The sequence below is a fragment of the Haliotis asinina genome, chromosome 1 (genome assembly GCF_037392515.1).
Source record: "Haliotis asinina isolate JCU_RB_2024 chromosome 1, JCU_Hal_asi_v2, whole genome shotgun sequence".
NCBI lineage: Eukaryota > Metazoa > Mollusca > Gastropoda > Lepetellida > Haliotidae > Haliotis > Haliotis asinina.
This window is the reverse complement of record NC_090280.1, coordinates 65,515,484-65,533,396: the sequence shown is the minus strand read 5'-3', so window position 1 is coordinate 65,533,396 and position 17,913 is coordinate 65,515,484. Positions and strand designations below refer to the sequence as shown.

General features: G+C 39.4%; 1 protein-coding gene across 1 annotated transcript in view; it reads left to right on the top strand.

The window, feature by feature from the left end:
- The window catches only part of LOC137296052 (rabankyrin-5-like), a 57,565-nt gene extending 40,227 nt beyond the window's left edge, over positions 1-17,338 (top strand). Inside the window, exons 10-23 of the mRNA XM_067827705.1 lie at positions 267-470; positions 988-1,222; positions 1,682-1,934; positions 2,682-2,850; positions 3,917-4,032; positions 4,506-4,568; positions 4,745-4,838; positions 5,604-5,981; positions 6,206-6,353; positions 6,492-6,582; positions 7,632-7,756; positions 8,029-8,175; positions 9,511-9,601; positions 10,356-17,338. Of these exons, the coding sequence (XP_067683806.1) occupies positions 267-470; positions 988-1,222; positions 1,682-1,934; positions 2,682-2,850; positions 3,917-4,032; positions 4,506-4,568; positions 4,745-4,838; positions 5,604-5,981; positions 6,206-6,353; positions 6,492-6,582; positions 7,632-7,756; positions 8,029-8,175; positions 9,511-9,601; positions 10,356-10,488 (2,247 nt within the window). The 3' untranslated portion in view covers positions 10,489-17,338. The remainder of the gene's footprint in view (positions 1-266; positions 471-987; positions 1,223-1,681; positions 1,935-2,681; positions 2,851-3,916; positions 4,033-4,505; positions 4,569-4,744; positions 4,839-5,603; positions 5,982-6,205; positions 6,354-6,491; positions 6,583-7,631; positions 7,757-8,028; positions 8,176-9,510; positions 9,602-10,355) is intronic.
- Positions 17,339-17,913: the final 575 nt, after the last annotated feature.

Genomic DNA, 17,913 nt, shown 5'->3' with positions numbered 1-17,913 from the left:
TATCTTATCTGTTTATTTCTGCCAAACGTATTTCATCAGTAGTTACTCTTTAGGATATTAATCTGACGTTGAAAAATTATCAGCAACTCATGTTACTAGTATGACTAATTGAGAGCTCTGTTCATGCATCAGAAATCTAGAGTTGTGTGCCTGTACTTTTCTGTGTGATAAATAATGGCCAACATGCTGATGTAAACAAAAAGTCTAAATGGCCAATCAAAGACTAACCAGCTGATGTCATCTAAAGGACTTTATGGTTCCTCTAGCCTCGGGACCCATCAGGTGATGTGGCAAAAGCCTATAGCGAAAAGAGTTTTGCTGCCCAGCTGTTAAAGGCTGGGAGTTCCTCTGATGCCATTGAACCTGACTCAGGAGACAGCCTGCTCCACCTGGCAGCCAGGGATGGTAACCAGGCTGCTGGGATTTTCCTGGCCACTCACAACGCCAGCGTTAGTCATGCCAATAATAAGGTAAGACTTTCGTAAGTTTATGCAGAGGTTTGACAGTGCATGTAGGTAGTATAAGAAACACTCTTGCTCAACCAGTCCCGTGCTTATATAGGTATCAAGCAGTCATGCACCATTCACTTGTTCTTCTGTTGATACTTGGCTTGGGTAATTTTACAAACATTCTGTATATTTACATATATTTCAGTGTGGAGTAGCTGTAGATTATTTATGAAGTTATCTGAGTTTGAGCTGATATGAAATATTCAGAGGTCTGACAACATTTCAAGATATGATAAAGTGCAATGCATTCCTTTTTGACTTTACTCTATGTAGCTCTGTTGTTTTGGTTTGAATACTGGATTGGACACTGGCTATATTTGTGATGCCATACTGGTAAATTATTTCATGCGTGATATAACACACAGATCCATTGCCGTACTGTCCATTTCAGAATATGTGCCAAGCCCTTGAATTGTTTGTTACTTCCAGTGATCTTTGTAATGAAGGACTCCACTGTTTAACTTCATGTTTCCCACAGGGAGAGACCCCTCTACACATAGCCTGTCAGTCTGGTCTCACCGAGCTGGTCCGAGTTCTACTCCAGAAGGGTGCTAACCCAAATGCTCAGACTCAGAAGCCTCGAGACATGAGTGTGAGCATGGCAATGCTTGGTATAGATGATGAACAACCACCTGTGTCACAACAGACTCCTCTACATCTAGCTCTGGCCAACAACCACAACATGGTGGTTCAAGTCTTCCTGGACTATAAAGGTGGGTAACTCTACATATGGAACTGCACTAGGATTGAACCTGCCATATCTTCTCAAACATGTGTCATAGTAATAACAAGTTTTTCAGCCTTGGAAAGAACAGCTTTATGAGACATGATTTATTAAAGGTTTTTGTTTTTTTTGTTTTTGTTTGAATGCAAGATATCTTCTCATCATTGGTAGGTCTGATCTAAGATCATGAACATTTCAGGAATATGTATTCATACACATAGAGGGTTTACACTCATGTATGACAGTCACTGACGACAGAAGGGTGGCTATGTGGTGGAACAGAATGTGTGGTGTCATGCCCTGGTGTGTGGATTCCAGACTTACCCTTGACTCTCTCTCATCCCATAAATGTACATGGGCTTACTAAGTGCTAATTCTAAGAAGTCGTTATGGAATTCTAAGTTGAATGCTTCATTGAAGAGACAATGTACAGTTTGTGTGTTTTCAGCGGAGGTCTCTGGAAGCAGTGGTGGTCTCCAAGTGATGCCAAACTTCAACATAAAGGACTCCTTGGGCCAGACAGTGGTAGGCCTGTCACTGTGGAATGGCATTCACAACATGGCGGCCAAGTTGCTAGATGCAGGAGCAAACATTAATGAGAAGAACTCTGCTGGGATGACCCTCTTGCATCAGAGTATAGAGAAGCAAGACACTGTCAGTGCCCTGTTCCTTATAGAACATAGAGCAGACATAGAATCACTGTGAGTAGAACTGCTACCAGAACTGCATAATATGCCCCACAGCGTCTGTAAAGTTAAAGAACTCACCTTAGCCTTCAGAAACTGCTGTCAGAGTAAGCAGATATGTTCATACAAATGAAAAGTAGACTTTTGCGACGCCAGTCAAATTGCATTTTGTTGTCACATGGTAAAAGTTTACATTAGTCACAAAACACTATGGAATATCTCAAGCAAGGATTTTTCCAAAAGAGAAAAGAGGAATGCTGCGCTGATGCCGATCAGCTGGGTACTTTCGAAAGAGTCACCAACAAGTGAGCACTCTGAATAAATGACTTTACAAATAATGCAGTATACATCAGCATGTGGAAATAACATCTGTGACAAAATCCTGCGAGATATGTGATCGGCACTAATATCTGCATATAAAATCATATGAGAGGTAGCATATTGATTAGTTGATATTCATTACAGCCACTGAACAAGTTGTACAGGGTTTCTGTATTAGCAGGTCATTATGACATGCCCAGTTGTCTGAGTCACGCATTAGGCCCCAACAGGTAGGGAGTCTCAGTCTAAGGCTGACTGCTCTGTTTTCTGTCACTGCTTTGATGAGTTTGAGGCTGAACATTGATAACATGACAGAGTTTAAAACGTTGCTTGAGATTTATTATTGGAACATCCATGAAATGGAAACAAGAGCTTCACAATCCCATAGTCAATGAGACCATTACAAGTTGATGTGAGTTATCTCCCTTGGTATGTTGGTAGGTCTCCAGAGAACCAGACCCCCATTCAGCATGCCATCAGTAGACATCTGCCAGTGGTTGTCGACGTCCTGTGTACACAGAAAGCCAACATGAATGTGGTCGACGAGAGTGGCAATTGTCCACTGTGGCAGGCTCTCGACTCGGGACAGGAAGATATTGCACAGACACTGGTGAGTCAATGTGTTCATGGGTTGTGAGTGAGTTGGTGAGATATTTGGCATCTGTACTGTCAATGTCATAGTCAGTAAGTATGCTTGAACTATGAGATGACTCCAGACTCTGGTGTTTACAGTTTTAAGATATTTAAAAATGTGACTTATACCAGTAAATCCATTGGCTGGCACATACAAGTCCAGTGTTTTATAATGTTTATATTGATACCCTTACCACTGACATCTAGGGATTTGATGGTACAGTCAAACAGCAGTGTGTGATGATTATTAGTGTTGTGACACTCTTCTTGCTTGTTGGTATGAGAGTTATTGTGCTATAGAAGAACATGTTAATTATCCTTGGTGTCAGATGAGACGAAAAGTCTTGGCAGGATACAGCTAGGTGATTTGATTCACAGTAATTTTCAGATATAAGGACTGGATGTGATTTCAAGACAGGATAAGACTGAAGAATGTTGTCAAAATGTATCTATAATGGATGAAGTTTGTTGTCATTACGTCCATGATGTACAGGTGAAGCTTGTTGTCACAATGCCTGCGATGTATGTGTGAACCGTTTTGTCATGATGTACAGGTGAAGCTTGTTGTCACAATGCCTGCGATGTATGTGTGAACCGTTTTGTCACGATGTACAGGTGAAGCTTGTTGTCACAATGCCAACGATGTATGTGTGAACCGTTTTGTCACGATGTACAGGTGAAGCATGTTGTCACAATGCCTGCGATGTATGTGTGAACCGTTTTGTCATGATGTACAGGTGAAGCTTGTTGTCACAATGCCTGCGATGTATGTGTGAACCATTTTGTCACGATGTACAGGTGAAGCTTGTTGTCACAATGCCTGCGATGTATGTGTGAACCATTTTGTCACGATGTACAGGTGAAGCATGTTGTCACAATGCCTGCGATGTATGTGTGAACCGTTTTGTCATGATGTACAGGTGAAGCTTGTTGTCACAATGCCAACGATGTATGGGTGAAACATGTGTTTATGATACTCATGATTTATGGGTTGTCATGTTGACATTGTCTAGTGTATGTGTGTTTTATTGACTGTTGTCCAGGTGAAGCATGACTGTGACGTAAATCTGTGGTCACCGGGACCTGGCTGCTACCAGACTCTGCTGCACCGAGCCATCGATGAGAACAATGAAGCCGTGGCCTGTTTTCTCATCAGAAGGTGAGTTACTGTCAGAAGGAGTCTTTATAGATCCCACGGATGAATTCTGCACCAGAATATCTCACAAGCATCCAGGCAGGTTTGCTGTCAGAAACGAATGTTATGGGGTTGATGGTCAGGCTGTGAATTCATGATCACGTGTCTTGCTGTGAAGCCCTTTTCTCTTGTCCTCTGCCATGATATTGCTGGTGTATTGCTAAAAGTGGCATAAAACTGTGCTCACTCACTCATTCATTCACTTTCTCTGACAGATGTTAGTCATGCCAAGACATGATTACATTCAGGCTGTTGTGGTATGGCTTGAATATTGTTCACTCTGGTGTACTACTCAAGCTGAGTAGGATTTGATTGTCCATACATCTGAGTATATGAGTTTACTCATGATGGAGATACAGTATTCAATCAGAGATATAAGTCAGTTAGCTATTATCTATCTTTGTATGAACATCTCCATGTGGTCTGCTATTTTCCAGTGGTTGTGACAAGAACAGTCCCAGGAGAGCAGGTCCTAACGGGGATGGAGGGGAAGAGGCAAGGTGAGGGTCAACAGGGGAGGTAATCTGCAGCATCTTTCACAATAGTAGGCTATGAGAACTCAACAGTTCTTGTAAACACATTTTGCTGCTTAAATTTATTTTAAAATTATGATAACTAACTAAAGTCTCCATCTTGAACAGCAAATGGAGTGACTGTGTGATGTTTGTTGCTGTAGAGATGGGCAGAGTCCCCTGCACTTAGCTTGTGCCTGGGGTCTGGAGAGGGTCGTGCAATGTCTCATGGAGCACAATGCTGATGTCAACAGCCAGGTAGGTCGCACAATCTGAGGTGTGGATAATAGACATAGATAGTCATTTGGATCAGCAGCCATACAGTAATTGTATTGTGATAAGAAGATTAGTATTTTGATTAGTATAATGTTTTTTCCAGCATAGATATAGCAATTAAGTACCAAATTAGAAACTGCAATAAAGTGTTTGTTTGATATTGCTGGCCAAGGATTATGATATCTGTTTGAAGTTATATTTCTGTCAGAAGATGTACCTATTTTAAGGAGTTGAAGGAGAAAGGACATACATTGTATTTATAAAGACTTGAATCGTTATTTGTAATTACTTAAGTCCTTTGGTGGGGACTAGTGGATGAGGCTTTTCAGTTCTTCACTCAGAGTTACATCCCTTGCATATACCAGAAATGGTCATGTGTTTGAGCCCAGATTGACTGTGATTATATTTCTGGCTTTGTTAGCAACGTACCCACAATCATGAGTAAGACCTATGACACTTTGTGCTTTCTCCCAACATCAAGCTCACATTGACAAGTTAAGGTATAACTTGAAAACTATTGAAGTCAAGTCAATAATGTATTGTAGCCAGTTTCATGTGTGACCAGTGTGACCAGTTGAGATTTATTGGAACATCCATGAGATGGAAACAAGAGCTGTGTCTTTGATCTAGTTTGTCTTTGACAGAAGTTTGTAGTGACAGGTACTTTGTTATTTTTGTCTGACCTTGTCAAGTGGAGGTTTTCTTCCTTTTCAAAATGTTTCAAGTTGAGAGGATGTGTTGCTTCAGGATGCAGAAGGGAAGAGTCCAGTTCACATCGCCATTGAGAACCAACATGCTGTCATCATCTCCCTTCTCCTGTCTCACCCAAGTCTCAATCTCACACTGAGGGATAAGAATGGCCATACTCCATTCTCTGCTGCCATGACAACCAAGAACAACAAGGCAGCACAGCAGATACTGAACCGAGAGCCAACAGCAGCAGAGCAGGTGGACAATCGTGGTCGTAACTTCCTGCACACGGCCATCCAGAAGGCGGATATTGAGAGTGTGTTATTCCTGTTGAGTGTACATGCCAATGCTAACTCTCGGGTACAAGACTCACAGAACCTCACTCCTCTCCATCTGGCAGTCAGGACGGGCTCAGAGATGATAGTCCGGAACCTTGTGAGTTGACATCACCTTGGTCAAAAGATTAAAATCAAGTGTCACAATATAGTTCTGTATAGGAAGGTATCTTGACTGCTCTGATTGTTTCAAGAATAACTGACAATAGCAATCAGCTGTACCAAACAGCTTAGGTTTGCTTTACACTGTTGAATTGACTCGTGTGACTGACTTGTGTGTGATGAGTTGTCTGATGTTGACTCATATGACATTGTCTTTTTCAGATATTAGCTGGAGCATCTGTAAATGAGAAGACAAAGGCAGGTGAGACCTGTCTCCACCTTGCTGCAGCTAGTGACCATGCCTCAATCTGCTCAGTGTTACTGGAGAATGGCATAGATTATGATGCTGTTGATGAAAATCTGAATAATGGTATGTAACTGCTTGAATAGCTCCATGATGTAGTGTTATATAGCCTACAGGTCTGTTGTATAAAGGTATTACAACTGAAATATGGGAAACCTCATAGACAGTTGGCTCTATACTGACACATGCTACATCTGTCCACAGCACTACATATAGCAGTACACCAGGGGAACCTCAACACAGTCAAGGTGCTTCTCACGGAGAGTCGGATCAACGCCGAGACTGTCAACGCCAAGTGAGTTCCATTGGACTTGTCTTGTAGGTGTGGCAGGCATCATGAAGTAATGTACACTTTCTGTATGGGTTTGGCTCTGATACTGCTGAAAAAATGCTACTGTATTGTCTATTGCCAACTCTTGCAGTCCACTGTCCAGTACTAGTTTTCTATGCTTGTAAGTTGTATTCTTACTTGATGGGTAATTTTATGCCCCTGCCATATATGGTATAGGGCATATAGGTTTACCAGCCCCCCTCCCCTCAATTTTTTTCCAACTTTTATACTGTTTGAACTTACATAAATTTTGTTAAATTTTTCACTCTGAATGTAGTGTTTGAAGGGATGGAGTCTGTCCACTTCTCCACAAAAGCTGCTCAACAGAATTGAGCTTCTACATGTGTTTCATTGGAATTCTAAAGGTGTGAGTGTCATACCTTGTTCATTCAGTTTTTTAATTTTGTCACTTTTACAGATGTTTGAACTTAGTTGAATTTGGTCCTATTCATCCTGTTTGTCCCATACAACAGGGGGTCTACTTATTCACGTCTCCTGAAAAACCAATGTACAAAACTCATTTAGCTCACATATGTCTTTAGACACTCTAAATCTGTGTATCTCATATTTTGTTTTTGTATTTTACAATTTTTTGTATGTTTAGAGACATTTGAACTTAGATAAATTTCGTAGAATTTCCCTCTGATGATAGGGGAAAAATAAAATGAAATAAAGTAAAATAGGGGATTAAGTCTATCCACCAGAGCACACTCAGTTTAGGGAATTCCTTCTACAGCAAGGGGTAATCCTTGTCCCTGGACACAAATTTTTCTTGTTAGAATTTGGGGTGATGAAGATTGATGATTTTTTTCTAATGGATATTCAACGTCTTTATTCTGTGTAAGGTGATATTTTGACATAGATACTCATGTTGTTGTCAAGCAAGCTGATGTTGTTGTCAAGCAAGCTGATGTTGTTGTCAAGCAAGCTGATGTTGTTGTCAAGCAAGGACAACGACTTGAGAGTCTATGTTGAAACATTGCCATTTCAAACATATTTCTTTCATGATGCAGGGGTCAAAACCCTCTTCATATACTGGGACAGTACGGCAGGGACAACGCCGCTGCCATCTTTGAACTGTTCCGAGAGACCATGCCAGAATATAATATTAACAGACCTGACTCAGAGGGAAACACAGGTAGGTGGTGTGTGCTCCTGTGTTCAGAACTTTGGTAAAAAATCATTTGAAGTTAAGTAAAGTTTGTCATGGAGAGTCCTTGGATGGGTGACCGTGTTTGGCAGCTTCACGCCTTAGAGTCTCTAGGACTTCAGTCCAGTTCCACAATGAAACATGTGATACATGTGCTATTTGTATTCTGTTGCAGCAATAAGTAAACATGCTTTTCACTTAACTTTCTGTGGCCAGTTTACTAAGTGACCTAGAACTGAGAGTTTGTGTTCTTCTTCCAGCCCTGTTGTTGGCTTACTGTAATGGCAATGGCAACTTGTGTCGAGCCCTGGTCCGGGCAGGTGCTTGCTTCGGCATCATCAACAAACAAGGTCTCAGTATTTTCAATGCACCAGTTGCCACCAAACAGTTACTGTTTAAGTTATTAGGTGAGTTTCATCAATTTGTTATGGTGATCATTTTCATTGCATCCTTTTGTGTGCCATTAAGATTCTGGTGATATTTTGATTGTAAAGTGTACAATGTATTTGTTTTAATCCATTATTTCATTTGAGGACTATGAATTACTTTGAATGTTTCTTTGTTTACTGATATTTTCTTTTCTAAAATTGCCATGTTTTGCAGCAGTTTGAAACATTTCAAATAATATCATGTTTATATGTTACAGTAATTTAGTAACTGATGTATGAGTGAGTGACTAAGGTTATACATTGTTTCTAGCAATATCATGGTGATGGACACCAGAAATGGACTTCACACATTGTACCGATGTTGGGAATCGGATATTTATGAAATTTGACCAACAGAATGCTGACTGTAATGGCAATGGCAACAGTGACTATTGTGTCTCTTTGGATGGAGTATATACATTATCCCAGTGTGTATTTTATGCTATTGTGGATACATTTCTGCATTGTGCCAACCATTTCTCAGTGAGGATGGGAAGCAACACTAGCCAATGTTGCTTGATGTTGCCTTTAGTACTTTCTAGGGTAATACAGAATTTAGGTTTGAGTCAACAAACATGCAAATGCTTCTTCAGAACGAAGTTCAAAGTAGAGTTACATGCTATAGCTTATCAAATCAGAATAGAGTCAGAAGAAATGTTTCCCTGAAAAAGGACTGATAAAGAGATCAAATGGTTCCCCATGCTCTAAGACAGGGAAGGTAATAAGTTGTGTGTGAGTGATCATCCAGTCAAGAATTTGAAAGTGCAGTTATGTTCAACTGGATGTCTATTTGTGGTGTCTTAGCACTCAACGAAATCAAAGCCAAGCTGTGGGGGGAGGAATTGGGTCAGGATCTGCCTTACTTCGGTCAGCCAGGACAAACTGCAAGCTGATCTCAATGCAGCTGAAGTTTCGTCTGATCTTGGCCACCATTGTTACTACAAGGTCCCAGTTTTGTTTTCATGTACTCTTTCCTTAGGCCTACATGTCGTTCCTAAAGTCTGTAAAATTTTGTAGTGCAGGAAAGATATGTGTGGTCTGCCAGACAATATGGTGTCAGGATGGTTCAATGAGTGATTGAGTTTAGTTTACATTGCTTTTAGTAATATTCCACAAATATCATGGCGGGTACAATTGACAGACTGTACCCATGTGGACAACCGAACCCAGGTCTTTAGCGTTTTGGTTCTGTATTTACAAGCCTGTTTGCTGTGACAGCAAGACAAATTTATTTGTTAGTCTCAGTTTTGAGGAACACAAGTGGCCTATCTGTGTGTGGTGGTTGTGAGAGATAACCTTGTTATATGCCTGCAGATATGCTTTCAAAGGAACCCCCATGGAGTGAGGGAGAAATCTGTCTGGAGTGTGGAGTCAAGTTCAGTATTAAAACTAGAAAACATCACTGGTAAGTACTGATCATTGCACTCTCTCTTTCAACTAGAACTCCTTGACGTTTCTCAAAAAAATGTACTGTAGTGAATATGGGACCCTTGTCATGCAAGGCACTGCTGTGGAGAGTTGTGTTCCTTGACCATGTCAGGATGCTATGATAACTTTTAGGATCATCCAGATTAAGTTTCTTGGTCTGTTGGCAATATATTTCAAGACTATTTATCATGTACACTTTGAATTTATAGAGTTTGAAATTCACACAAATCTGTGGGAGACTATAGAGACTTCTCTAACCATCCTACCATAACTATTATGACCAGATGCAATCTCAAACAGTATCTCACGTTTACTCTAACACTTTTTGAGTCTGTGTGAAGACCTGACATGTCCCTGACAGTGTTTACCAGTCCCACACTTCATTCCTCACATGTGGCAGGGATTTCCCTCTGACCTGTTGCTTGGTTCAAGACTACAAACATACTCTTGTAGTTTGTTTGCTTGTTGTTGAACACCATGCTCAGCAATGTTCCAGCTAAATGGCAGTGGCCTGTAAACCATCAAGACTGGACCCAACAATTCCATGTATGTCAATGAGCATCGATTTGTGCAATCAAACAAGTCTGACCGCCCCATCCTCTCAATCTCATCTTACGTTAAGCATGGGTTTCTGAAGCTCATTTCTACAGACAGTAGTAAAACGACATATCTTTTGAATCTCAGACTGTGTTGAAGACTTGTATTTTGAGCCAATGCTTTATCTGTTTCAGTCGTCATTGTGGACGCCTTTTGTGTTCCAAGTGCTCAAGCAAGGACATGCCAATAATAAAGTTTAATCTCAGTAAGCCTGTGCGGGTATGTGACATTTGTTTCGACGTCCTCTCAGTGGGGGGTTTAATGTGATGAAGATGCACCTCTATTTGTTACAGTCATGACTATGTTTGAGAAACTCTTCTACATCCCAGATGGTGCCAGAGGGTGCCATGTGTTCCTGCTGTGTTGATGAGCCTAACAGGACGGTGGATATGTGTATGTGCTGTAGGAGAGGATAGTGTTCATTTGTCACAAACGTCAGCACTTTGGCAACTATTTTGAATGTCAGTTCAAAGAAGACAGGAATATTATCCATCTGTCATGGATGTAGGAACTATTGCAACCATCTTGCCTGTCAGTTTATTTAAGACAGGAATGCATTCTCCCATGTAGGTCAGCAACAGACGTGGAATGTCTACAGTTTCATTGTATTTTGTATGAGAGAGGAACCTATTTCTGGTGTTTTATCTGAGGATGGTCAGTTATCAAGATGTGCTGTAGAAGTTCTAGGTTTGTGACAGAAGACATCAGCCTCGCCATCTCTGTGACTGCTGCTTGGCACACTTATTCTTCATCAGCAAGTTCACACCAGACAAGTGCTCATCCTTTATGTCCAAGTGGATGTGAGGGGAGATTCCCACTGTGTGCAAGTGTCTGTTACATCCTCTCTGCTACATCCACTCTGCTACATCAACTTTGCTACATCCTTGACAGAGACAACCATTGGGCACACACAATCTTACCACAGGTCTTTAGAAAACATGATGTGATGGTCATGTTTCACTAGGCATGGTTTTCCCCAACAGTGAACCTGGTAAATGTTTACAACACCAACATGTATATGGATGCACCACCTGCACCTCTCAGTATCAGTGTAAACACACTGCCTTGGTGTAACTTCTACTTCAACTGCAGACATTGTCTATACTCTGGATGGCCAAGACAAAACCATAAGAAAATGTTTGTAGGATGGTACAAAATGTAAAGTTATATAAAGATAACTCTTCTTACAATTCCACTTACATGTTTATATATTGGATATTTATGTCAAGTGTTTGTTTGATATTTTAGTAAGGTATGCAAGAATATATATCTGTGAAAAAGAATATTTGAATGATATTATCTTTAAGTATATTTCATTTACTTTTCCTTAATCAGTTGCCTTTAAAGTTTCTTCACAGATGTAGAAATTATGTACATGAAACGAGGGTTGTTTAGATGATAGCAGCAGCATGGTTGTGAGGTTATGTAGGGGACTGATTCCACACATGACTTTCACAGCCCCAGAAAAATTGTATTGGCTCAGGGGTATTTCACTCTAGTAAATTAAAGCTGAGGAGTAAAATACCAGATGGAAATAAAAGGAGGAGTATTTCACATGTTGCATGGTTTTATTACTTTCACTGAGGCACACAACACTTTGCAGCTTTGTCTTTAACTTTTTAAGGTCTGCACTGGCTTATAACCACTTGCAACCATGGGAAATTTGAATTGTTTTGTTAATGACAGTACTCCCATCATGTTTATCCTTAATATAGATTTTAGCTACATTCAATACAAACAACCAACTCTATTCAAGATATTGAGATCAGATGTGTAGGACTGAAACCATATTTTGACAGGTTTAGGTCTTGCATGTAGCAACAATATCGGACTCGTACTTTGACAAAGGGATATGTATCTTCCACTCATTGATTTGCTTCTTTTATTAATAATCCATGCATATTTTATGCAGATATACATCTTATCTGGAGCCTTGTGATATTCCACTGTTCTGTTTTGAGTACACCACCTCCACTGTGTGTGTTAGCCATGTTGTATTTCTGTCATTGCAGACTGATTACAGGTTGAAAAACCTAGTTTTTTTCTGTGTTGATTTTAGCTTCTTGTCAATTGCTCTCGGTATAAACTATTTGTGTTATAGACATAAGGATGCATTTGCTATTGGTGAGAATGTAGGTAAGTTTGGAACTGGTTAACACATAATTTCCTTCACAAATTCCTGAAAATATAGCAACTTAAAATTAGCAAAAACAGTTTCATGTCAAATTCTTTTAAAAGGCAAAATCTAGGACAGTCACATTATATTTGAACTGCTTGTGCATAATTAAATCTGGACTCTGATTACCCTTTAATCAGGCCCTAGTGAGAAATTGTACAGTAATATGTTACGAACTGTGTGAAATAGGTTTTAATACATCAGTCATAATTCATAGGTTACAAAGTAATTCTTGCCTCTCAGTTTCACCAGTGTCTATACCAGTGTCACTGCTGAACAAACTTGAGGAAAGAAGAGTGTGAACACCAAGTCTTGCTGTTTATGGAATGGGACAGTCTTTTGATAGGACGGTGCCCATGGAGCAAACTGATGCCTGCAGACAATCCTATTTCCCTATTGTTACCAACTCTAATGGTCATCCATCAGGTTAATTAACCATGTTAGTTCTAACAAGTAGTTCTGCCACTCATCCTAAATCCATTCATAAACATTTACGTGCTGTTGTTGGGCAGATGACCTGTACACTCTTGTCCTATGTACCAAGAGTTAGTTTCAAGTGATCAAAGCCCAATGTCTTTCTTATGTTAAAGTATGTGAGGAAGAATCATTGTATCACTGAAGTTGCTGTGTGCAAGTGGGCCCTGGAAGAGAGTTAAGCTCAAAACCATTTATATTTTCATATATCCTGAACCTCCATTTATATTTTAGAAATATTTGATTATGGCACTGATGTCAGTCTGAAAATATCTAAAATGTCATTGATATCCTTCTCAGACGTTTTGACAAGGACAGCATGTTTTTAGGGGATGGTCACTGGTATTCACTATTGAGTGATGTTGTGATGCCATGATGGAGACGGAGCAAGTAAAAGAGTGATCATAGAACAGGGCAGTCCCAAGACAGTCATTGTTGTGAGCAGTGTTTGCTCTATCCCTTCAAAGCTCACACTTGCTACTGTTGTGAAGTACTCTTCACCTTGCCAATTTTATGACCCTATGCAGCTCCACTGTTACCTTTAAGAACACCAGAAATTTTTGTAAATTTTCAATCTTTACTTAGTGTTTACTAGGTTTACTAAGTGATCGTTCTGGAATTTTGTCAGGTTGCTTAATTCAGCTATTGCAGTATGTCAGTATGTAATCACAAAGGAATATATTTTCAGAATTTATGCAGAATAATGTTTTGTGTATATATTTTGATGGTGGTTCTTAGTTCTTTTCTTCAACAGTGTTATTAGTTGGATTTCCCTGGTCCACATGAAGCAGAGTGCATATGAATCTTTGTTACGTACCCTATCATCAATATGTAAACGAAAGGCTGCAGTGTTGGTGTGGATGTGCTTTTAGCATTATTCAGTGCTTGTTATTCATTGATGTCATTTTGACCAAACATGTTAATACACTACACAGTTACTATGGAAACTAAAAGGCTAACAGTGTACTTCATAATACTCTATGTACTTAGGAACTCCATCAAAAATAGTGTTTACACTTTTCTAGTTTTAACCACCTTTTGTCCCAAAGGATGAACATGTATGATTATGTTGATGTTCCCATTGTGTGTCTGATCAATGTGGAGTGATCAAGTTCTGTTTTCAGTAAGAGAATGCATGCTTCTGCTTCACATGTTGAAGTAAAATCAGTGTATTGTTATCATTGATACAGCTGCCATGGTTACTAAGGTAGTTTATTTGCTGACCTTTACATAACTGCTTTGCTCCTTTTGTATCCATTTACTGTAGTTATTGTTTGCTGTTACCATGGTTACTGTTGCTGAAACAAGACTGGATGGCAGAATGAGGACTTTGTTCCGATCTTGTTATAAAACGGGTATACCATTTTTCATGTACTTGATAGAGATTGAATAAATCATAAAGTAGCTTAGCAGGAATCATTAGGTATTCCTAGTGGTGGGGTCAATGTGTTCGACACCTGATCTGCTATGTTAACAGCAGGTGTCATCTTGACTGAGTGGTCTTGCAGATTATGACACCTGGGCACCATTGCACTAAACACTCTTAATGCTAAGGTTACCATAGTATACAGATTTAAGAGCATTCCTGACCTATGTCTTTGTGCAATGGTGCCCATGCCTGTTTTCTTTCATAGCGGAGTTTGGATTCTACAGACTCATGCCCGTTATATTTGGACACTTTTCCAAGATGCTGGTCTTGTTTAAATTTGACTCAAATTTTTTATGGTAGACAAAAAAGATAATTGATATGCCTGCATGTAATATTTTGTCAAGTGCCTTTCACTTTAATTACATCTCAGATCCTCCGAGCAATGCACTCATACAGATTTTGAACATAGTTTACAGATAGTCATTTCCAGGCAAGTGCAGTCAGTGTAAACAAGCAGACACACTTCTACAGAATCACGTGACAAAGCTTGTGGCAAGGGCTGAAATCGTGAAATACATGTAGGTTATTTCTGGTGGTGCTCAATGTTTTTACAGGTGTCTCAAAGATTACCAATATGTCAGCTCCTGCAAAGGAACCTGGCGCTGTCTAAATATAACTGACAGAAGTCTGTAGACTCTTATATCCAGTCATAGATGTCCAGTCAAAGTCCACTGATGTCCTACAAAATGGGGACAAGCAGCAATAGCTCCAGTACTCAGTTTTCAATGCCGTCACTTCCTTCATCTGTTGTCGCCTTTTTTCAAGCTAAATGTACATGTATTGCAGTCTTCTATTTTGATTAAATAAATGTGTTATACGAGGCTGTGACCTTGAATGTATACTTAGTCCAGTCCTTTGAATGTATATTGAGTAAATGTTGCTTGAAGCTGCATCAGTAATTTAGCAGCTATTTATGTTGAGTCCAGAACAACCTGCTGCTGATTTCAAGATCTCCTGAGCTGTGAGCTATTGATAAGTGAGATGGACTTCACACCAAAACATAGCCATGGTGAAGAACAACCTTTGGTCAGCTCATACTGGACTAGAGATGTTGTGCTCTGAATTATTTAGTATGTCTGTACTCATTTTTAGTTCCAGAAGATACTCCCAAGGCACATTTTCTTTTCTATGTCCAACAAATCCTTCTATACCTGTGTCTGTATGGAGTGTATATGGCAGTGTTTGAATTCCTGTTGTTTGTGTGACGCGAGAAGATGCACCATCACTCTCAATCATTCAAAATGAGATTAGAACAACATGCATTTGTAGATTCAGATATATTGTACGTAGATGTTTGTGTTGTAATCTTTGTTGAGACTGTCTGAGGCTGAACTCTCTGAGTGGAAATGTTACTGTGGTTGTGTGGTTGATACTCAGCCACATGTACCATATTTCTAACACTTAATGTCAGTGATGAGGATGTAAATCTTCCCAGATAGATGTACTTCACCCCTTCATGTTTATAGTGTATTGAAACCTGTGAGTTTAATCTAAGTGTAGACACCAGGAAATGAACAAACACTATTTATGTATCAGAAATGGAACAAACATAATTCAGGCATGAGGATGTGAACAAACATTTAGATACCAGCAAGTGAAGAAATGTCATTTAGGTACCGGCAATTGAGTGAATATAATATAGACTGTGAAAGTGAACAAATATCATTTGGACAGCAGGAATGTGCCAAAAATATGTCAACATAGCTTGAGCTTGCACTAGTCACAGACTGCTTGTCCCTGGTCAGAGGAAGGTTTTGTATCATCCTGAGTATAGAGACTCCTCAAAGACAAGCTTAACTTACTGACATAATGACATTCAGTACCCCAACTAAACTCATCATAACTTTCAAATTCCAAATGGCAGTTTTCACCATTCATCATTTTATACCAGCAGAGCAAAGTACAGAAAAATTAGTTCTCTCCCCCTAGGAAATGTTTCAGGATAGTATTGCGGAGACGAACAAGAAACCTGTGTCATTGGTTTAAATGTTACTGTTATGATTGTTCTTTACAGCATCACAGTTTCACTAGACCTGCATCAGTCCAGGTTCTCTCACCTCACCCCCATTGTATACTGTGAAGCTAGAGCAAACCAACTCACTCAGTCATCATCTGTTCTAGATAAAAATACTCCACTTATTCCACTTAATATGTCATTAGGTTGGATAAGTAGACAGTTGTAACAAGTCATTTGATATCAGTGGGATCTAACAAAAGCCTTTCTTGCCAGTTGGAATTTGTATCAAAAGTATTTTCAGTCCTCTGTGTGGTATAACATCATGTGTTGATGAGCCTGCTTGTTTTGAGATTTTATTAGTGCTTCCGGATATTATTGTGCTCAGTCTTCAACAGGTACATTTCATAGGCAAGTTCAACTTCTCTCTCACAGAGAAACTGCTGATGAAGCTTTTGGTTTGTTAATTATTTAGTTATTTATTATGAAGTCAATCATCCACACAGCAATAGGTACTCAGGACATGTCTCTAGAGGTCTCAGTTACTCATATATTGACCATAGATATCAAGAAAAGCATTTGAACCATGATGACTCCAGGGTGTAGAATGGGGAGGCATGTACGTTTGAGTGTATTGAAATGGCATAACAAGTCCTCCACTCCTCCTCTTCAAGTAGAGTCAGTTTTTGTGGGCATTAATTTATAGAAAAACAGTAATATTAATACAAGAATATTCTAGTGTCATCTGTTTTTTTGTGGCTGCTGACATAATGCCCCATTATTTATTTAGCTACATCCCCTTATAGCCCATCATTGGTTACTCCTGCTTGTGAAACAGCTCCTGGCTGCAGCTGCTTGTAGTCCTAGGCTTGTGTAGTCCAGCTTTTATCAATGTATATATCTGTGTGCAGCCAAGGTGTATACTTCCTGCATGCTATTTATGACTATAGTAATTATCTTAAAGATCTAGTAAGAAATAGTCTCGGATGCCTCATCTTGATATGCTGTTTTATGTCTGATATTGTTTATATTTGTATTGCTGCTATTATTGATGCATCATTGTAATACAAGATTCCAAAATATCGCCATGGCTTCATTCTTTTGTTGGCTCAACATCTGGCATTTACACTGCAAAGCAGTAATGTCAGTGATCAGTGTTTTGTTGAGGTCAGTTTCAGCTATCACATATAAATATTGTGTCTGCATTTACAGTGTTGGGGTGATGAGGTTTTGAGCAGTGATAAGTTGTGCAAGTCTCAGATTTGCATATTATCTTGTACCCATCTGGTATATAGAAGGGGCAGTATTTTAGGGAACCATCAAATTAGTTTAGATGATGTGTAAATAAAGTGTTTTATCTAATTTTATGAAATCACACATATATCATTATTCTTCATATTGCAACCACTTTAGGTCAGATGGTAAGTATTTGTAAATAGCATTTGAAAGGATGCAGTAGCTACCTGAAAAAATGCTGAGTCATGACTTCAGCACTTCCTGGTGGGTTAAAGCCATAGCTTTGATTTAGAAGAGTAATTTGTTTTAGTCATTGGGGCATTTTCATAACAGAATGCAAGTGAAAACATTTTGGCTGCTCAACTAAAAATCAGTTCTGGTCCTTTGGAGTTAATGAAGTGGGATTTTATGATTTAAACATAG